Raw genomic sequence first — 23419 nt, 5'->3', positions numbered from 1 at the left:
TATCTAGAAGCAAGGCCACCTGGAATCATGTTTTAAGTCAGAGCTATAATATATCTAGAAGCAAGGCCACCTGGAATCATGTTTTAAGTCAGAGCTATAATATATCTAGAAGCAAGGCCACCTGGAATCATGTTTTAAGTCAAAGCTATAATATATCTAGAAGCAAGGCCACCTGGAATCATGTTTTAAGTCAAAGCTATAATATATCTAGAAGCAAGGCCACCTGGAATCATGTTTTAAGTCAAAGCTATAATATATCTAGAAGCAAGGCCACCTGGAATCATGTTTTAAGTCAAAGCTATAATATATCTAGAAGCAAGGCCACCTGGAATCATGTTTTAAGTCAAAGCTATAATATATCTAGAAGCAAGGCCACCTGGAATCATGTTTTAAGTCAAAGCTATAATATATCTAGAAGCAAGGCCAAATGGAATCATGTTTTAAGTCAAAGCTATAATATATCTAGAAGCAAGGCCACCTGGAATCATGTTTTAAGTCAGAGCTATAATATATCTAGAAGCAAGGCCACCTGGAATCATGTTTTAAGTCAGAGCTATAATATATCTAGAAGCAAGGCCACCTGGAATCATGTTTTAAGTCAGAGCTATAATATATCTAGAAGCAAGGCCACCTGGAATCATGTTTTAAGTCAGAGCTATAATATATCTAGAAGCAAGGCCACCTGGAATCATGTTTTAAGTCAGAGCTATAATATATCTAGAAGCAAGGCCACCTGGAATCATGTTTTAAGTCGAAGCTATAATATATCTAGAAGCAAGGCCACCTGGAATCATGTTTTAAGTCAGAGCTATAATATATCTAGAAGCAAGGCCACCTGGAATCATGTTTTAAGTCAGAGCTATAATATATCTAGAAGCAAGGCCACCTGGAATCATGTTTTAAGTCAGAGCTATAATATATCTAGAAGCAAGGCCACCTGGAATCATGTTTTAAGTCGAAGCTATAATATATCTAGAAGCAAGGCCACCTGGAATCATGTTTTAAGTCAAAGCTATAATATATCTAGAAGCAAGGCCACCTGGAATCATGTTTTAAGTCAGAGCTATAATATATCTAGAAGCAAGGCCACCTGGAATCATGTTTTAAGTCAGAGCTATAATATATCTAGAAGCAAGGCCACCTGGAATCATGTTTTAAGTCAGAGCTATAATATATCTAGAAGCAAGGCCACCTGGAATCATGTTTTAAGTCAGAGCTATAATATATCTAGAAGCAAGGCCACCTGGAATCATGTTTTAAGTCAGAGCTATAATATATCTAGAAGCAAGGCCACCTGGAATCATGTTTTAAGTCAAAGCTATAATATATCTAGAAGCAAGGCCACCTGGAATCATGTTTTAAGTCAGAGCTATAATATATCTAGAAGCAAGGCCACCTGGAATCATGTTTTAAGTCAAAGCTATAATATATCTAGAAGCAAGGCCACCTGGAATCATGTTTTAAGTCAAAGCTATAATATATCTAGAAGCAAGGCCACCTGGAATCATGTTTTAAGTCAAAGCTATAATATATCTAGAAGCAAGGCCACCTGGAATCATGTTTTAAGTCAAAGCTATAATATATCTAGAAGGGTTGAACCACGTGGATGGGAAGGAACGTCTCAAGATGGCTGGAGACCCCAACCATGCCCACTAACACATGCCAGGCTTTGGCTTGACCATGGGCTCAAGGGTATTGACACAGAGGTAGGGAGGTCTGGGGGAAGGAACCAGATCAAAACGTTATATTTAGATACATTGGAAAGTATGTTTCAACTTAAAGTTTCATATCATGACATTTTTATTTGAAAATCTTTTGGACATCAGAGCAATCTTGAGGGAATCCTATTTGAGTCAGAAAATGATATTCATATGCTAGGTAAGCTATACAAAACCTTACAGAGAGCCTATCTAACTGCCAATCTCTTAGAAAAAATGTATAAACTATTGGAAGCAAGACTTAAAAAGAACTGAGAATGGCACAAGATGGAGGGAATGTTGGAAGTCGGAAGTTTACATACACTTAGGTTGGAGTCATTAAAACTCGTTTTTTCAACCACTCCACAAATGTCTTGTTAACAAACTATAGTTTTGGAAAGTCGGTTAGGACATCTACTTTGTGCATGACACAAGTAATTTTTCCAACATTTGTTTACAGACAGATTATTTCACTTATAATTCACTGTATCACAATTCCAGTGGGTCAGACGTTTACATACACTAAGTTGACTGTGCCTTTAAACAGCTTGGAAAATTCCAGAAAATGATGTCATGGCTTTAGAAGCTTCTGATAGGCTAATTGACATAATTTGAGTCAATTGGAGGTGTACCTGTGGATGTATTTCAAGGCCTACCTTCAAACTCAGTGCCTCTTTGCTTGACATCATGGGAAAATCAAAAGAAATCAGCCAAGACCTCAGAACAAAAATTGTAGACCTCCACAAGTCTGGTTCATCCTTGGGAGCAATTTCCAAACGCCTGAAGGTACCACGTTCATCGGTACAAACAATAGTACGCAAGTATAAACACCATGGGACCACGCAGCTGTTATACCGCTCAGGAAGGAGACATATCTCTGGGACCATCAGGCGACGTCTTGACAACTGATACACAGAAACATGTCTAGAACATTAATATCGTACATTCTGAGAACATGGCAACCATATTCTATGTATGTTTGGTGGAATGTTGATGGAATGTTCTCCTAATAGTTGTGTTCTGTGGGTGTCACCGAGTGGGCTGATACTCCCATTTCATGTGGACACACTCCATAGGCAAGGCTCTACAGTGCAGATATGTCACGGTTCTCCAAGACAGAACCCAGAAGCAGACCAGGACAAGGTGAGTTGAACGAAGGTGTGTGTTTATTTACAGATTCAAAAGATGCAGAATAATCCAGGAGATGGAGCGGGTGGCGGAGATGAGTAGGTGGAGGTGAAGTGGCAGATTAAATGATGGCACGGCAGGGGTTGGGTGAAGGTTCCGGGATAATGACTGTAGACAAAAAAAACGGAGGTAAGTACAAGGCAGGTCAACAAGGTGCAAAAACAACAAAACTAACGCTAGTACTCAGAGGCTGATACGCTGACAAAAACATACTGTTAATGGCTAACGATCCAGCAGGGAATGGATGTCAGGTCAGAGCTTAAGAAGGGGTGATGATCAGGACCAGGTGTGCCGAAGCTGATGAGAAGCAGGTGCGGTTAATCGAGAGATCACCCGCCTAGCAACGTCGCCCGGCAACCGGACAGGGTGCGTTCAGGCACCTTCGGGAAACAGGAGATTCAGAGCAGAAAAACGGCAACACAGGCAGGAACAGACTCAGGACGCAGGGTTCATGACAATATATATATCCCCCAATACAATTATGCAGTCTAATGCATCCACAGTGGGATATGAACTTTTGTTTTTGGTTTATTGTCAAATTAATGAATTATTGTATTTATGTTTAAGCTATGTAACAAAACGTTGTTTAGCATTATCTTGTCCAAATATGGCATTATTCCACTATTTGTACAGTATCTGTGTGGAGCAGTTTCAATGTGGGATTTTTATTTTGAAGACGAACTGCAAATTCCACTATTGTGGCTAATCCTTATTGTGGCTAACTTCACACAGGTGGGACCGGTGGGAGAAGGAACGACGGCCGAGAAGCTGTCCGCGTTCGGTGAATTAGGATAGATACGATTATTCAATGTAGCTAAATCAACAGATTTGAACAAAGATAAACGAAACGGAGAGGAAATCCGGTGGAGGTGGTTGAGCAACACTGGGCTGTGACTGGAGCAGAGATGGATGGAAAGGTAGGGGGGTTAGGAGTTGAGGAGGACGGGATGGAGTGGAGTGGTCGAGAGGAAAAAAGCGGAGGTATAGTAAGAGTAAAGGTTTAGAAGAAGAGGAAGCCTGAGGAGTGTCGTAGTAAATATATAATGTTATAGCTTGGTCTGACTAAAATCTTGTGCATGACCCATTTTGTGTTGGGCCTTTGTATTCAATACAATGGACAAAAGAGTCCTATCTTGTCAGCCTTGTCAGCAGGTGGCTAAGGACAACACCCACGCCATAGGTCTCTCAGTTCTTCCAACTCACGAGTTCTTGCTCTGAGGACACACACACACACATCCACACACACACACACACACACACACACACACACATCATCACTGATAAACACACACACACACACACACACACACACACACACATCATCACTGATAACACACACACACACACACACACACACATCATCACTGTTAAACACACACACACACACACACACACACAAAAATCCCCTTCTCTTAGGCTGAACATCTGAAGACAGAGAACCCGACTCAGAGCCAATGCAACAGTGATACTAACCTGGAGGGGACCTCGCCCAACTCACCAGGACCAATCAGAAGATCAGAACTACTAGATTCAACCTACTTCATTTTATTGTATAAAATGTCAGCACACAATGTTTCGGGGCTCTCTCAGATATCTCCCTACGAGATTGACGAACGGGTCCGTGCACGCGATTCCAGATATCTTTACCTCTGAATAAACTGCCTTTATTATACCATATCCACCCTGTCCAAAGTCTCTACTTGGTCTCAGTTCTCCAGTAAACTTGTTTTATCAACAGGAGCCTTTGCAGGTCTTGTCAGAGGAGAGTAGCGACGAGGGAGGTTCGGGGCGCAGCGTTGTACTGAGAAGAAGTGGAGTTGAAGGTGTTGGTGACATTTAAGGATCAAGGTGGAGTCCCGGCGGTGAGTCCGATCGCGTTGGCTAGGGATTTGGAGAGGAAAGTAGGAGAGGTTGTGTCTGCTTTAAGTTCTTCGTGATGGAAGTTTGGTGGTGGTGTGTTTCAATGCTAAACAGTGTGAGAATGCGCTCAAACTCAAGCAGGTATGTAAACGTGTGGTTGATAGTAGCATGCCGGATCAAACTGGACGCAAGTGGGTGAAGGGAGTTATTACAGGTGTTCTAGAAATAGTTAACATGCAAGAAATAAAGGACCATTTAAAGGGAGGCTCTCTTATTGAGGCAAAGCGCCTCCAGATGACACGAGATGGGAAGAAGTTGGATAGCTTGTCAGTGCTACTAAACTTTGAGGATCTGGTATTGCCAGGAAAAGTTAGGATTGGGTAACGTTATATGAGTTAGTATGTGCGAGCATATGTTCCCGAAACCATTGCGTTGCTATAACTGGCAAAGGTTTGGCCATGTGGCTGCGGTGTGTAAAGGCAAAAGGAGATGTGTGGGGGAGAACATGCATATGGGGAATGTGAAGATGGGGTCCAGTCATAGTGTAGCGTATCGGGGGTTGTTCAGTGATGAAAAGACAGGTGGAAGTGCAGCAGGTCAGGATGGAGCTTAACATCTCGTATGCAGAAGCAGTGAAGGTAGTTGACGGAGAAACAATCGGGGCACCTATAAGAGCAGGTATTCCAGGACAGATCGGGATGCAGGTTGGTCGTGATGGAGGGAGCGGAATTGGAGGAGAACACAAGACTGATAGGAGACATGAGGAAGGTTGTTACATTTGTGACAGCAGCAATCAATTGCACAGAAAAATGCCAATGGAGGACTAAGAAGATAAAGGTCACAGTGGAGCAGAGATGTCTTGGGATCACAGGACTGACATGGGAAAATGTACAGGATGACCTCAATAAGATTGAGAATCAGTCCAGCCAGGAATCATGTATTTGGTTCATTATGGTGTTAATCCTTCAATGGAATCCCAGAAGTTTGATGGCTAATGGGCAAGAGTTCAAACAGGTTCTAGAGGAGTTGCCAGCCAAACCTGATGTGAAATGGTCTCCAGGAGACATGGCTAAAACCTGCTCTAGGGACAGGAGGAGGAAGGCAGGTGATTCCTATTGGTCCAGGGGGGAGAAGGAGGAAGGCAGGTGATTCCTATTGGTCCAGGGGAGAGGAGGAGGAAGGCAGGAGATTCTTATTGGTCCAGGGGGGAGAAGGAGGAAGGCAGGAGATTCTTATTGGTCCAGGGGGGAGGAGGAGGAAGGCAGGTGATTCCTATTGGTCCAGGGGAGAGAAGGAGTAAGGCAGGTGATTCCTATTGGTCCAGGGGGGAGGAGGAGGAAGGCAGGTGATTCCTATTGGTCCAGGGGAGAGAAGGAGGAAGGCAGGTGATTCCTATTGGTCCAGGGGGGAGAAGGAGGAAGGCAGGAGATTCTTATTGGTCCAGGGGGGAGAAGGAGGAAGGCAGGTGATTCCTATTGGTCCAGGGGAGAGAAGGAGGAAGGCAGGTGATTCCTATGGGTACAGGGGGGGGGGGGGGGAGGAAGGCAGGTGATTCCTATTGGTCCAGGGGGGAGGAGGAGGAAGGCAGGTGATTCCTATTGGTCCAGGGGGGAGAAGGAGGAAGGCAGGTGATTCCTATTGGTCCAGGGGAGAGAAGGAGCAAGGCAGGTGATTCCTATTGGTCCAGGGGGAGAGAAGGAGTAAGGCAGGTGATTCCTATTGGTCCAGGGGGGAGAAGGAGGAAGGCAGGTGATTCCTATGGGTACAGGGGGGAGAAGGAGGAAGGCAGGAGATTCCTATTGGTCCAGGGGGGAGGAGGAGGAAGGCAGGTGATTCCTATTGGTCCAGGGGGGAGGAGGAGGAAGGCAGGTGATTCCTATGGGGACAGGGGGGGGGAGCAAGGCAGGAGATTCCTATTGGTCCAGGGGAGAGAAGGAGCAAGGCAGGAGATTCCTATTGGTCCAGGGGAGAGAAGGAGCAAGGCAGGTGATTCCTATTGGTCCAGGGGAGAGAAGGAGCAAGGCAGGAGATTCCTATTGGTCCAGGGGAGAGAAGGAGGAAGGCAGGTGATTCCTATTGGTCCAGGGGAGAGAAGGAGTAAGGCAGGTGATTCCTATTGGTCCAGGGGGGAGGAGGAGGAATGCAGGTGATTCCTATTGGTCCAGGGGGGAGGAGGAGGAAGGCAGGTGATTCCTATTGGTCCAGGGGAGAGGAGGAGGAAGGCAGGTGATTCCTATTGGTCCAGGGGGGAGAAGGAGGAAGGCAGGTGATTCCTATTGGTCCAGGGGGGGGGGGGGGGGGAGGAAGGCAGGTGATTCCTATTGGTCCAGGGGGGGGAAGGAGGAAGGCAGGTGATTCCTATGGGTACAGGGGGGGGGGGGGAAGAATAACGCTGTCCCCTGGTGGAGTGAAGAGTGTAGAGAAGCAGTGAAGTGTAGGAACAGGGCTTTCAGAATGTTGAAAAGGTCCCATAATTACAGCACCTGATTCAGTATAAACAAGCACAAGCAGTAGTAAGGAGGATCATTAGGACAGCTAAGAGGGAGTATTGGTGCCGGTTCTGTGGAAACATAGGCAGGACCACTCCTGTGGGAGAGGTACGGGGGATGCTAAGAAATGAGTGGGGTCAGAAGAGATTGGGATCTCTCTGTGCTGAAAAGTGGGGAGATTGTTGCAGTGAGAGATATGGAGAAGGCAGAGATGTTAGCCCAGGCATTTGTGAAGGTGCACAGCTCAAATAATCTGACAGAAGAGGGGCAGTGTGGGAGAGAGAGGGTCAGAGGAGAACATCCGGGGGTCCTGGATCAGAGAGAGATGGTGGGGGATACATTGAATGGCCCTTTTACGTTGGCTAAGATGAAGAGAGCATTAGCTAAAGCTAAGGGTAACATCTCCTGGGACGGATGAGATGTGTTGCATCATGATGGCTCATCTCAGTGACACTGCAATGGGGAAAGTATTGGGCCTTTACAATAAGGTGTGGCAGGAAGGGAAACTGCCTGGAAGTTGGACGCAGGCGGTAGTCCCTGCCGAACCAGGGAAAGACCCGTACTTGTCCTTCAAGCTATAGGCCGATAGTGTTGACATCTCACGTATGGAAACTTATGGAAAGGATGATAACTGAAAGGCTGACTTACTTGAGGCAGTCATATGTAAGGCACAGGCATATAAGGAGCTGGTGGTAGCCATTTTCTTTGATGTAGAGAAGGATTATGATATGAATGTGATGCGATGCTTGTCAGGAATGGAGTGGGGGGAAGATATATCTAGCGCTGTTAAGGTCATCAATGGATTATGGAAGTAAGGCATATGGATAAGCAGCTCAGACATCTTTAAAAAAGCTTGATGTTATCCAGGCCCAAGCCCTAAGAATACGTTGTGGAGCACTCAGGACCTCCCCGGTGGCAGCGATGCAGGTAGAGTTGGGAGAGATGCCGTTAAAGCTAAGAAGACAACAGCTTGCCGTGACATATTGGGTAAATCTACAAGGACATCAGGTTACACATCCTACAAAACAGGTGCTTCTAGAGTGCTGGGAACATGAACACAATCTGAATACAAGCTTTGGGTGGATAGGCAGTGGAATGGCGAGAGAGATGGGGTTTTTTGGGAGGGAGTTTAGCCCCTCTGTGGTTCTTCCTGCTATCCAACCCTGGTTTCTCCCTCAGCCAGTGATAGATCTAGGGTTGTTTGAGAGGGTAAGAGATGTTGAGGAAGGAGTAGATTCAGTTGTAAGTGAACAGTTAAGAACACAATACTATGCTTTCTTGAGTATATTCACAGATGGATCTAAGGACCCTAAAACAGGGAGGACAGGAGCTGCTTTTAGTGTTCCTGAGTTTAAGGTGGCAGTGACGAAAAAAGAGCAACAGATCATTTATCTGTTTCTGTTTCAGTTATCTAGTTTACACAATGGAGTTGCTGGTCGTACTATTGGCTGCAGAGTGGGTGGAGGAGGTGTGGCCAGACAGGGTAGTCATCTGCTCTGACTCCTGTGCAGCACTGATGAGCTTAAATTAATGTGTGTCTCAGAGCAGACAGGATGTATTGTATGAGGTTTTGCAGTGCTTGTATAGGGTGAAACAGATGGGGATATTTGTTATGTTATACATATGTTATATAATATTCTACTGTATCTTAGTCCATGCCGCTCTGTCATTGCTTATCCATATATGTATATATTCTTAAATTCCATTCCTTACTTAGATTTGTGTGTATTGGGTATATGTTGTGAAATTGTTAGATATTACTGCACTGTCGGAGCTAGAAGCACAAGCATTTCGCTACATACGCAATAACATCTGCTAAACACATGTATGTGACAAATAACATTTGATTTGATTTGTTCCTCTGGGTACCAACTCATGTGGGAATAGAGGAAGTGTATATTATCGCCAAGCAGGCTCTTAAACATCCTAATGTTGAGATGGAATTGTAAAGCAGAAGCCAAAGGATTAATAAGAACAGTGGTTAAAAATAAGTGGCAAGAGTTGTGGAACAGGGAGAGTAAGGAAAGACACCTGGAGACCGCGGAAAACGTGTTCTATTTCAGTGCCAGAAATATCTGAGAGAAAGGGAGCGACTGTTATTAGATTTGAGTAGTAACGGGGTTGAAAAGCCAGGATTAAGTGAACTGCTGGGGAAATCTTCAGGAGATATAGTATTTAATTATGTATTCCGTTTCCTAAAGGAGACGAGATTATTGGGTAGGATTTAGACCTTCACTGTCTCTGGTCCACACTCCAGTCCAGTTGGTGGCGGTAATGCACCTTAAAGTTGGTTGCCAACCGCCATATAAAATCCACAGAAGAAGAAGGTGATGAGCAGCACAGCTGGAGCAAAATGGGCTGTTCCGTTTGTTGCCTGACTGACTGGCAGTAGACGAAGCCGAGGAGAGAGAGAGAGAGAGGAGGAACATGAAGAAAATTACATTAACAAACGATGCGTTTGGAATTTCCGTATCTTAAAAACAGAACAGGAAACGGTAAACGCTTTTAGTCCCTTCGTTCGTGGTTTGTTTTGCCAAAAAATTGTGTTGAAAGAAATGTGCATCATTCTCGACAGTAACAACGGTTGAAGGAGTTGTCCTAATGTTTTTAGTACTTGGGAAATGTAAATTCTTTCATGTTGTTGCTCATTTGTAAACATAACTGTATTTTTTATTATTTACACCTTCATTTACCAACTACATTTTATCGTACAAAAGTTGCCTCGCTAGGCCACAGCGACAAATCAACTGCTAGTTACTAACGAGCTCACATGCTAGCTAACTTCCTGTGATATCTACCGTAGGTAACATTAGGCCAATTAGCAAGTTAGCAAAGCCAAATGTACATATTACTATAATTGCATTTTGATAGCTTGGCTATCTAACTAACTAGGCATCCCATGCAGGTAACTAGCTAACTAAGTTAGTTGGTTGACGTAGCAAGAGCTTGCTAACATTAGTTAACCAACGGTGAATCTGCCTGTCACAGCTAACTTAAGCTAACGTTAGGTGGCTAACTAACTTAGCTGCGACACCAGTTAGCGTGTTAACGTGAACTTGCTATGCAAAACCGTAGCTACATTTTATAATTTTTATTTTCGCTTTTATAATGCTAACGTTATAGCTGTTTTTATATATCCATTGTCAACTACGACGACAATGCCAGGACAGGATGGCGGCTAGCTGACTTAGCTAGCTTTCGTTAGGAAACATAACTTTAACGATATGTAGAGCAGGTGAAATGTTTCAGGCCTAGCTAGCTAATCCCCCGTGATTAGCTCGTTGAAACTGTAAAAATATCCATAAATGATGATAAACTAGCTGGATAATTAAAAATGAATAGTCAGGTTTTAATAACTAATTTAATACAATGGTTAATCGGTCATGCCAAACAGATACGCAGATCACACAATCATTTTTAAGTAACTACGCTACTTATCCAGGCACTATTTAGTTATCTTGGGCCTAACTCGATCGCTAGCTAGCTAACTTGCCTATTATGACCCAAACCTTTTACAGTAAGAGTTTATTTCCAGCTACCTAGATGCAAACTACTGAAAATCAAGCGAATCTGCGTAGTATTGAGCTTGTCAATAGCTACTTGTTTGGTTGCTGTCTGTGTTAGGAGTATGTATATTCCTACTTGCAAACTAGCTAGCTACTGTAGTTTCAAAGCTGTAGGTAGGCGTGCTAACATCACAATGTTCTCCTAGAATCCCCCCCCCCCCGGGGTTGCCCTTGTCACACTCTAAACCAAACGCCTTGTTTTTGCTGTTACCGCACTGGCAGTAGTACTAATCCTCTGTAGTACTGGTCCTCTGTAGCTCAGCTGGTAGAGCACGGCGCTTGGTCCTCTGTAGCTCAGCTGGTAGAGCACGGCGCTTGGTCCTCTGGAGCTCAGCTGGTAGAGCACGGCGCTTGGTCCTCTGTAGCTCAGCTGGTAGAGCACGGTGCTTGGTCCTCTGTAGCTCAGCTGGTAGAGCACGGCGCTGTGGTCCTCTGGAGCTCAGCTGGTAGAGCACGGCGCTGTGGTCCTCTGGAGCTCAGCTGGTAGAGCACGGCGCTTGGTCCTCTGTAGCTCAGCTGGTAGAGCACGGCGCTTGGTCCTCTGTAGCTCAGCTGGTAGAGCACGGCGCTTGTAACGCCAGAGTAGTGGGTTCGATCCCCGGGACCACCCATACACAAAAATGTATGCACGCATGACTGTAAGTCGCTTTGGATAAAAGCGTCTGCTAAATGGCATTATTATTATTATTATTATTATTATTACTAAAGTCTAATTACTAAGCAGTCTTAATCCTGGGACCACCTAGATATTACATTTTAGAGGTTTAGTGAAGACAATGGATTCCTCTGGCAGTACTCTCGTTTTGTTATTATGTGAGACCAACAGTGTCAAGTAGGGCTGTGACATACCAGTAAAACAATATTTTTCCCATGGCAAAAATGAAAACACAAAGCAGAAAAAAACTATTTGAAAAACTGTGTGTAAAATATTGGGTGCTGTAGCTTGGGAAATAAATGTGCTTCTGGATGCCAACATAATGACGTTTGTTTCCAACATTAGGGCTGTTTTCCCAAAGAAGTTAACTCTGCTTCGTGTTTTGTTTCCTTGCCACGATACTAATGAGTATCACGATACTGGTATCATCCCAGCCCTAATCACAAGCGACACCTAAACAGTCTGACATTTTGTCATCAACACAGCGAAACAAAGTGAAAGCTAGAGATGAAGTAACCACATACTTCTCTAGAATTAGGCTGGATGTGGATGTCACAATTAGTGGCTTTGATGCACACCACAAATCAGCTGCACGTGGAGGGTCTGCATTTCAGTCATACTGTGGTCTTGTGATGATTCTACTCTGCAGGGTTGGGGTCAATTCCACTTAAATTCCAATAACTTCAGGAAGTAAACCCAATTTCAAATGTTCCTAATGAACAGAATTGGAACAGGAATTTCAGTGTACTTCCTGAATTGACTGGAATTGACTCCAACCCTGCTACTAAGTCCGTCTCAACCGATCAGATGTATGAGGTTATATGAAGGACTTGTTCCTCTCTCTGTCAAATCAAATTTTATTTGCCACATGCGCACATTCTTACAGTGAAATGCTTACTTACAAGCCCTTAACCAACAATGCAGTTTTAAGAAATATAGTATACTTTTTCCTCTCATTGTAAAGATCTGACAGTCTGTGGACCTGGAACACAACTGCCTACCAAAAGGCTCTGTTTTCTGTGGCGGTAGCCCCTTCTCCAGTCTTCTGTGAGATGGAGAGCTGGAGTCTAATCTTAGATGAAGGGTCTGTCACTTTAACCAGAGACACAACCCCTCTAGATATCTGGCCTGCATACATTTTCTAATAATACCTGGACTGTACAGATCAAATCATCCTCCTGTTGTATAGTTTTACTGTGTGTGTGTGCTGAGGTGTGTGTGTGTGTGCTGAGGTGTGTGTGTGTGCTGAGGTGTGTGTGTGTGCTGAGGTGTGTGTGTGTGCTGAGGTGTGTGTGTGTGCTGAGGTGTGTGTGTGTGCTGAGGTGTGTGTGTGTGCTGAGGTGTGTGTGTGTGCTAAGGTGTGTGTGTGTGCTAAGGTGTGTGTGTGTGCTAAGGTGTGTGTGTGTGCTAAGGTGTGTGTGTGTGCTGAGGTGTGTGTGTGTGCACAGACATTGCAAGTCATTCTAGGGCAGTCATCATAGCGGCCTTTAGTTGGCAGTGAGTCTGGTGGTGGTGACCTACTAAATATGTGTATGTGACCAAACATATTTGATTTAAGTGCCTTTGAATCGGGTATGGTAGTAGGTGCCAGGCGCACCGGTTTGAGTGTGTCAAGAATCGTCCACCTCCCAAAGGACATCCAGCCAACTTGACACAACTGTGTGAAGCATTGGAGTCAACACGGACCAGCATCCCTGTAGCCGACCCCTGTCTGACCCCTGTCTGAGCCCTGTCTTGTGCTATCTGACTCAAACATAACAAAATCAATTGGGGTCCCTTGCCATTTTACATTTTTGAAATTTTAGAATAAAGACTCTCTCTAGTCTTTATTCTGGTGATAGTTAGTTCTCAAAGATGATCTTATTTAAAAAAAATATAGCTCCATTATCTTTTATACATACTTTATGTCTGGTTTTAGTTGTTTTAAGTTTACACTAAACGTTTTACCATCCCGAAAATGTTTTGTGGCGGTATATAGGGGAAACTGTAGGATGAGAAGGGCTCTGGTTTCTAACTCCGTCAGTCAGACCCTCAGCAGGTAGCTACAATAAATGCCATAAAGCTCATACTGAAGATGTGCTGGGGTCTTTCGACATGCAAGACTTCTACTCTGCTCTCTTTGTCCTGGATTATACATTTCTTGAAGAATTAGGAACTAATTAACTAACTAATCAGGTAAATTTGGTTCTTGGTTAATGTTTTGCAGGGTTGTTTTTTTTACTTCCCAGTCAAGGGTTTGTGTTGGCATTGGTATTTTACTGCTGTGCTTGGTATTAAGAGACAACTAGGCCTGTTCTAGTGATTTCTGTTCTTTGGTCGTTTGTTCACCTCAGACTCTAGTTGTTTAGTTCATGCTTGGGCTCTGAGAACAGTTTGTAGAAATCACAGGTCTGTGTCTGGAAGACGGCCTGTGTTGCTCTTTCGTGGGGTGTCTCCCAAATGGCACCCTAGTCCCTATATAGTGCACTACTTTAGACCAGAGCTCATAGGGAATGGGGGCTCCCTATATAGTGCACTACTTTAGACCAGAGCTCATAGGGAATGGGGGCTCCCTATATAGAGCGCTACTTTAGACCAGAGCTCATAGGGAATGGGGGCTCCCTATATAGAGCACTACTTTAGACCAGAGAATAGCACCCTAGTCCCTATATAGAGCACTACTTTAGACCAGGACTCATAGGGAATGGGGGCTCCCTATATAGAGTGCTACGTTAGACCAGAGCTCATAGGGAATGGGGGCTCCCTATATAGAGCGCTACTTTAGACCAGGACTCATAGGGAATGGGGGCTCCCTATATAGAGCGCTACTTTAGACCAGAGCTCATAGGGAATGGGGGCTCCCTATATAGAGCGCTACTTTAGACTAGAGCTCATAGGGAATGGGGGCTCCCTATATAGAGCGCTACTTTAGACCAGAGCTCATAGGGAATGGGGGCTCCCTATATAGAGCGCTACTTTAGACCAGAGCTCATAGGGAATGGGGGCCATTTGGGACACAACTGGATGTTGGTGAAGTTAGGCTTGATTCAGATAAATGTGGACTGGAAGAATACAGCACTTCTTTTTTTTCTTTTTAGGGGGTAGATCAGCTTAATATTGCAGATAGATTGTAACTTCCATCAATGTACATGTTTGCATCACTTTACATTTACATTTTAGTCATTTAGCAGACGCTCTTATCCAGAGCGACTTACAGTTAGTGAATAGATATTATTTTTTATTTATTTTTTATACTGGCCCCCCGTGGGAATCTAACCCACAACCCTGGCGTTGCAAACGCCATGCTCTATCAACTGAGCTACATCCCTGCCGGCCATTCCCTCCCCTACCCTGGACGACGCTGGGCCAATTGTGCGCCGCCCATGAGTCTCCCGGTCGCGGCCGGCTGCGACAGAGCCTGGAATCGAACCAGGATCTCTAGTGGCACAGTTAGCACTGCGATGCAGTGCCTTAGACCACTGCGCCACTCAAGAGTCTCACTTCCAATACCCCATGTTTTATATATATATATATATATATCCTTTAAAAAATATATATATTTCCCTTTATTACTTTTTCCAACCCCACCACCCCTTTCCCTAATTGGAGTAAACTAGTGAACAACAATGCTTAGGCCTCTACTTCCAGCTTATACTTACTATATACATTTTATGGACACAGTCAATTTTACAATAATTATATTTTGTTTGTTTTTTCTCCTCAACTTCTTCTACTCTCAACCTCTCCGATCATTTTCATGATCTCCATCCGGTTTGCTTCTATATGCCATATCTTTCTAACTGTGCTCTTTCACAAAAGCTCCCAACCTACAACCTATATACTTATTATGGACACAGTATGCTTTACATTAGTTATCTTGTTATTAGTTGTTATTAGTCCCAACCTTCAGCTCCATTCAACACCTCCCATCTATCTCTTAACACCATCCATATTGGATTTCTATTTGCCATATATTTTTCAACTGTACTGTGATGTTTTACAAAAGTTCTGAACCTTTCTATTCTCATTGTTTCTACATATTGTAAATTGAAAATATTTTTTTGGGCTAAAAGTATTATATTATTGATCGATTGACTATGACTTTTCAGATCACCCAGTAATGCTATCTGCAGGGTTAGCTCCAGGTAAATATTGCAATCCTTTAGCCATTCCTGGACCTGTGTCCAAAAACAAGCTACAAATGGACAGAACCAAAACAAATGATTCTGTCTCTTCACAGCAAAATCTGCAGAGCTGGGAAGATTGTATCCCCCATATAAATAACATTCTATTGGTAGCAAGAATTTTATATAATAATTTAAATTGAAAGATTCAAAGTTTTGAATCCGGTGTCGTTTTGCGTATCAGTTCATAAACACTATGCCATGGAATCGGTACGTCAAAAATCTCTTCCCAACTATTTTGCAATCTATATGGGACGGCTGTCAATCCTTTGGTCCTTAAATGAAACTGGTATACTTTTTTATATATCACAATTTTCCTTAACCAATTATGTTCTTTAATGCAGACAGACAAGTTCCTTACTTTCTCCCCCTTCCACTTTCCTCTTCCATTTTTGCGGTAAGGCTGCAATTATTTGGTTGTAATTTGGGGTAGAGCAGACATTTCCATGTTTTTGTTAGCTGCATGTGCGTCATAACTCCACCAGTCCTACCGATGATATCATTTACGAAGATTATACCTTTTTTAAACATTTTGTCAAAAAATAAAGTTTTTTTTTGTCAATTAGTATATTTGAATTTAACCACAATATTTGTTGCATTATTTGTTCTGTCGTTTCTGGAGGATTAAATTGAAATTGCAACCAACTTTCTATGCCTTGTTTTAGAAATAGTGATATTTGGGAGATTATTTCCTTTTCAAATAACTAAGTGAGAGGTTGTAATCTGAATAAATGGAAAAAGGCCATTCTTGAACATTGGGTGAGACAATTTTACTAATTTGCTAGAGAACCAGTTTGGATTGAAGTATAATTTTTTGTATGACTGAAGCTTTTAGTGATCGGTCTAATGTTTTAATATTTAATCATTTCTGTCCTCCGAATTCATATTCATGATATAAATAGGCCAGTTTAATTTTGTCTGGCTTGCCATTCAAAATAAATTTGAATTTTTTTTTTTCTCATATAATTTAAAAAACTGTTCGCTAGGCGTAGGCAAGACCATAAGCAAATAGGTAAACTATGTTGTCACATGCTTGAAGAATTATAACGTTGTTAGCCTATATTTAGCTACATTGTGTGCGTGCGTGCCAACCTATAGATGAATTCAGTATCCCCTGATTTGAAATGGTTGGCTAACGTTCTCTCGTCTCTTTCGCCAGGTGTTCTTCAGTGAGAGGTAGAGCTGCTTTGTTAGCCTGCCTGTCTCAGTCCAGTCAGAGGTCCAATCAGATTTCTCGGACCACCGCTCCACCAGGCCTATCAGACCGCTGGGAATGACTGCACCTTCACAACCTCACCAGGAGTGGGCGCTGGAGGACAACGCCCACATCAACCACACAGCCAGGAGCATCTCCCTTCCTTTAGCTGGGAGAGTCTTTCTCTCTTCCTTTAGCTGGGAGTGTCTTCTTTGTTTGTGTGAGCCTGCGATTCCAGTTCTGGGTTGAGATGCAGCTTTGTTGCTGGTGATTGGAGAAGAGGGAGAGCTTGCCAAACCCAGACCACCAGGAGAGGAGAGATCGTGAAGACCCGTACCAGACCGGTTCACCAGATCTTTACTCTCACTATTGCTGGCTTAATTAGTAAGCATCAGCCATAGGTCCATAGGCTAAATATAAATGATATGCAGACACACTTTCAGGACTAGCCCTGCTCAGTGTGAGGTGCTCTGTTCCCCTCCACGACCCTTCCGGTCTGGTGGAAGTTTTGTCGGCTCTGAGGACTGCATGGCAGTGGAGTAATCGTGGAGAAGCCGGGGTACCACAAGCTTATGGACTTTGACAAGAGAGGAGGAGGAAAGGGGGAGGCAGAGGAAGGGAAGAGGATGTCGAAGACTGGAGGGAGCCGGTCGGGGCATGGCAGTCGCAGCTCGGGGAGCAACTCTGGGGTGCTCATGGTGGGCCCTAACTTCCGGGTCGGGAAGAAGATCGGCTGTGGGAACTTTGGAGAGCTTCGTCTGGGGAAGAACCTGTACACTAATGAATATGTGGCCATCAAACTGGTGAGTAACACTAACAAATACACACACACACACACACCAGGGTTTCCGTTAGGAACATGTGGCGCCGGACATTTTGACCGGCAGCATTTTAATTTACCGGACATTTGACAAATGTACTGGACCCAATGCGTTGAGTGCGTAACCTGATTAGGGCTTCCACCCACGGTGCTCAGAATGATAGAAATCACATTTTAGATGATGGTCATTCATATGAACAGAACGTCCATGTCGAGTATGCAATGCCGCGTGTCCTTACCGCGCTACTTTCACGATGTTAGAATAAATGTCCACATTTACTTTTCCTTAGCCAACAAGACGAGTAACGAACAGCGAAATCCCTAGCCTATGCCTAGGTGGAAAGGTTGAGCGGTATCCAGATTTTCATACCGTCCTTCTCTCGCCCCGGGATTTACGGTATTACAGTTTTAATACACAAGAAGGCGCCAGAAAATGCAAAGAAGTGCTTTGGGCGTTTATTACCAGAATGCTAACAAAATTAGCACAAGTAATTGCGAATTTGCTAAAAAAATATGCTAATGAGTGCAATTGAAAATAAACAAAATGCAAAGACAGGCAATCCAGCTCATAAAGTTATACATATATAGGTAAGAGCTACCGAATGTCCTTTTTGGTGAGTTTGGACAAATTACAGGGGAATGTGAACGAGCGACATTGTGCAAATGAACAAAGTTTTGACGCGTGTAGTACCGGCTCTCCAGCAGCGTGTAGTACTGGCTCTCCAGCAGCGTGTAGTACTGGCTCTCCAGCAGCGTGTGTCTGGAGTCGCTAGGGCAACAGGCTCAGAGAAGAGGAGCAGACGGGCTGAGAACGAAGAGGAGAGAAAACGGAAGGAAATCAAGATGGCAGCTGTTCAAATAACTCATCCACAGGGCTTTGCCTTCTCAAACACGGCAGAAAGCTAGCACAATATGATGCCCCGTCACCTTATTAATTCAGCCACTTACTGAGATGGCAAGTTAAACTAGGGGTCGTGTTAACGCATAATTCTGAGTTTTTCACGCAGGAAAAAAAGATAAAACTCGTAAGAAATATCTTGCTGTGTTTTGTAAACAGATCTTTTCTCTGGTACTGTTCCGGGTGTAGCCAGCCTATTGTTCTCTGGTAAAATGTAGATGAACTTTAAGCTAAATATTAGAAAATGTAGCTGGCTACATTCTTTCTATGATTGGCCTAAACATTAGAAAATATAGTTTTTGCTTTTTCGTTGTAAGCTCATTTACTTGTGTGGCTGCCAGCCGAATAGCGTCGCACTTCTGTTTGTCATCTGATGAAAAGGAAGCTATTTTATGTTGAATGTGTTGCGCTAATGTATTTTATGTGAAGGAAAACTATAGTTGCACGTCCCTGATCACTGAAGTAAAAAAAAAACACTGACTTTCAATATAAAACGCGACTCCTGTCAACACACAGCTGCTCCCGTTTTCTACTGTAGTGCTATTTACAAATCAACACGAGGCTGGCTCAGCTGAGCTGGGGAACTAAGTAAGCTTCATAATGTAAAATAATGTGACAAGTGAAATAAGATGATCTGCTTTATCTCCTAATGTATTGCACAAGTTGACTTCAGGTATTCACTTAAATAGCTACAAATATTCAAATGTATTGGAAAAACTTCAAATAAATTGATTCAACGTTATTGACGGTATGGAAAAATCTAGTTTTAATGTCACATGCACAAGTACAGTGAAATGCATTTCTTGCAAACATATCCCGAACCTAGAATACCTCACAATCAAATGCCGACCGTATTATCTCCCAAGAGGAATTCTCTTTGGTTATAGTCACGGCCGTGTATATCCCCCCTCAAGCCGATACCACGATACCACGGCCCTCCCCCGCCCTCCTTTCAGCAAATCTGACCACGACTCAATTTTGCTCCTCCCTTCCTATAGGCAGAAATTCAACCAGGAGGTACCCGTGCTAAGGACTATTCAACGCTGGTCTGACCAATTTGGAATCCACGCTTCAAGATTGTTTTGATCATGCGGACTGGGAAATGTTCCGGGTAGCTTCCGAGAATAATATAGACTAATATATTGAAACGGTGACTGAGTTTATCAGGAAGTGTACAGGAGATGTTTTACCCACTGACAACTAAAACCTACCCAAACCAACCAGAAACCGTGGATAGATGGCAGCATTCGTGCTAAACTGAAAGCGCGAACCACCGCATTCAACCATGGCAAGGTGACTGGGAATATGGCAGAATACAACAAACAGTGTAGCTACTCACTCCGCAAGGCAATCAAACAGGCAAAACGTCAGTATAGAGACGACAGTGGAGTCGCAATTCAACGGCTCAGACACGAGACGTATGTGGCAGGGTCTACAGACAATCACAGACTACAAAAGGAAAACCAGTCACGTCGCGGACACCGAAGTCTTGCTTCCGGACAAGCCTAAACACCACCTTCGCCCGCTTTAAGAATAATACAGTGCCACCGATGCAGCCCGCTACCAAGGACTGTGGGCTCTCCTCCGTGGCCGACCTGAGTAAGACATTTAAGCGTGTTAACCGTCAAGGCTGCCGGCCCAGACGGCATCCCTAGCCGGGTCCTCAGAGCATGCGCAGACATGCTGGCTGGTGTGTTTACGGACATATTCAATCTCTCCCTATCCCAGTCTGTTGTCCCCACATGCTTCAAGATGGCCACCATTGTTCCTGTACCCAAGAAAGCAAAGGTAACTTAACTAAATGACTATTGCCCCGTAGCATTCACTTCTGTCATCATGAAGTGCTTTGAGAGACTTGTCAAGGATCATATCACCTCTACCTTACCTGTCACCCTAGACCCACTTCAATTTGCTTACCGCCCCAATAGATCCACAGACGATGCAATCGCCATCACACTGCCCTATCCCATCTGGAGGGCATTCTTACAGAGGAATACCTATGTAAGAATGCTGTTCATTGACTATAGCTCAGCATTCAACACCATAGTACCCTCCAAGCTCATCATTAAGCTCGAGGCCCTGGGTCTGAACCCCGCCCTGTGCAACTGGGTCCTGGACTTCCTGACGGGCTGCCCCCAGGTGGTGAAGGTAGGAAACAACACCTCCACTTCGCTGATCCTCAACACAGGGGCCCCACAAGGGTGGGTGCTCAGCCCACTCCTGTACTCCCATGACTGCGTGCCCAAGCACTCCTCCAACTCAATCATCAAGGTTGCAGACGATACAACAGTAGTAGGCTTGATTACCAACAATGACGAGACCGCCTACAGGAAGAAGGCGCAACAGTGCCTCTTCAACCTCAGGAGGCTGAAGAAATTTGGTTTGGCACCTAAAACCCTCAAACTTTTACAGATGTACAATTGAGAACATCCTGTCGGGCTGTATCACCGCCTGGTAACCGCAGGGCTCTCCAGGGGGTGGTGCGGTCTGCACAATGCATTACCGGGGGCAAACTACCCGCCCTCCAGGACACCTACAGCATCCAATGTCACAGGAAGGCCAAAAAGATAATCAAGGACAACAACCACCCGAGTCACTGCCTGTTCACCCCGCTATCATCCAGAAGGCGAGGTCAGTACAGGTGCATCAAAGCTGGGACCGAGAGACTGAACAACAGCTTCTATCTCAAGGCCATCAGACTGTTAAATAGCCATCACTAGCACATTAGAGGCTGCCGCCTATAGACATCGACAAGAAATCACTGGCCACTTAAATGGAACACTAGTCACTTTTAAATAATGTGTACGTGTCTTGCATTACTCATCCCATATGTATAAACTGTATTCTAAACTATTCTACTGTATCTTCGTCTACGGGGCTCAGACATTGCTCGTCCATATATTTATTTATATATTCTTAATTCCATTCCTTAACTTAGATTTGTGTGTATTGGGTATATGTTGTGAAATTGTTAGATATTACTGCACTGTCGGCGCTAGGAACACAAGCATTTCGCTTCACCCGCAATAACATCTGCTAAACTCGTGTATGTGACCAATAATCATTTATTTTATTTGATATACGATATACCGGCCAAGTCTAATAGGCGGCGCATGAGTTTCAAGTTTCACCATAAAATACACCTTTTATAATAAAGCATTCCATGCATCATAACATTTGCAGTTTTATGTCAGATAACCTACCATTCATAATGTGATGATTAAATTGGATAGTCATTTAGGCTAATGATATAACTCAGTCACTGTTCGCAAAAAAGACTGTTCAATGCATAGCAACAATGCATAGCAACAATGCGCACAAGGCAGAAGGATACGTGCAAATGTGCATTTGGCTACCGGACAATGAAGGAAAGTAGAACATGAGAGAGAGAGGCTACTGGTTATAAAATGATTGCTTCCCACGGATATGGTCGGATTCTGCCAAAGCTACTTTGAAGCAAGGTCATGCCTCATAATATGTAGGGAAATGTTAAGGGTTCAAGCAATTTAAGTAGCTATGTTTTCAAAATGCATACTGCTTACATCTCGTTGCAAAGTGGTTTGTGACGCGCTGATGAAGCCTTCCATTCCTTTTTGCTTTTTATTTTATTTATTTGGATCCCATTAGCCGACGCCAATGACAGTCTGACTGGGGTCCGACACAACGAAAAATACATTACAGACAAAATACTTTAATTACATACATTTTAAAACATTAACATGTAGTGTGTGTGAGCATCTATCAGTTACACATACATGTCAGTACATGCACACAACAAGTAGGTCACATGGGGGAGAGGCGTTGTGCTGTGATTTATTGTGCTTTATTTGTTTTTTGAAACCATATTTGCTGTTCACTTGCGCTATATAAAATGGAAGGGAGTTCCATGCACTCATTGCTCTGTATAATACTATATGTTTCCTTGAATTTGTTCTGGACCTGGGGACTGTGAAAAGACCCCTGGTGGCATGTCTGGTGGGGTAAGTGTGTGTGTCAGAGCTGAGTGTAAGTTGACTATGGAAATAATTTGGAGTTTCCAACACATTCATGTTTTTTATAAAAACAAGAAGTCATGCAGTCAGTCTTTCCTCAACTCTTAGCCAAGAGAGACTGGCATGCATAGTATTAATATCAGCCCTCTGATTACAATGAAGAGCAAGACGTGCCGCTTGGTTCTGGGCCAGCTGCAGGTTAACTAGGTCTTTCTTTGCAGCACTCGACTGGACAATAATCAAGATAAGATAAAACTAGAGACTGCAGGACTTGCTTTGTGGAGTGTGGTGTCAAAAAAGCAGAGCATCTCTTTATTACGGACAGACCTCTCCCCATCTTTACAACCATTGAATCTATATGTTTTGACCATGACCGTTTACAATCCGAAGGTAAAAGCAAGTAATTTAGTCTCCTCAACTGGCCCAACAGCCACATTATTCATTATCAGATTCTAAAACTTAAGGAATGATTTGTTCCAAATACAATGCTCTTAGTTTTAAAGATGTTCAGGACTAGTTTATTACTGGTCACCCATTCTTAAACAGACTGCAACTATTTGTTAAGGGTTTCAGTGACTTCATTAGCTGTGGTTGCTGATGCGTATATGGTTGAATCATCAGCATACATGGACACACAGGCTTTGTTTAATACCAATAGCAGGTCATTGGTAAAAATAGAAAAGAGTAGAGGGCCTAGAGAGCTGCCCTGCGGTACACCACACTGTACATGTTTGACATTCAAGAAGCTTCCATTAAAGAAAACCTTCTGTTCTATTAGATGGATAGCTCTGAATCCACGATATGGCAGAGGTTGAAAAGATTATGGTCAATAATATCAAAGGCTGCACTGAAATCTAACACTTATTTTTGTTGAGTTTAGTCACAATTTCTCAACT

General features: G+C 43.6%; 1 protein-coding gene across 1 annotated transcript in view; it reads left to right on the top strand.

Moving 5' to 3' along the window:
- Positions 1–9633: 9633 nt before the first annotated feature.
- LOC311115236 (E3 ubiquitin-protein ligase RING2-like) overlaps positions 9634–23419 on the top strand; it is a 139881-nt gene continuing 126095 nt past the window's right edge. Inside the window, exons 1-2 of the mRNA XM_084190431.1 lie at positions 9634–9729; positions 16778–17616. Of these exons, the coding sequence (XP_084046557.1) occupies positions 17386–17616 (231 nt within the window). The 5' untranslated portion in view covers positions 9634–9729; positions 16778–17385. The remainder of the gene's footprint in view (positions 9730–16777; positions 17617–23419) is intronic.

The sequence above is a fragment of the Coregonus lavaretus genome (genome assembly GCF_964263955.1).
Source record: "Coregonus lavaretus genome assembly, contig: HAP1_SCAFFOLD_361, whole genome shotgun sequence".
Classification (NCBI taxonomy): domain Eukaryota; kingdom Metazoa; phylum Chordata; class Actinopteri; order Salmoniformes; family Salmonidae; genus Coregonus; species Coregonus lavaretus.
Note: the sequence above shows the minus strand (reverse complement) of the source record. Positions and strands in the feature narration are given on the sequence as shown.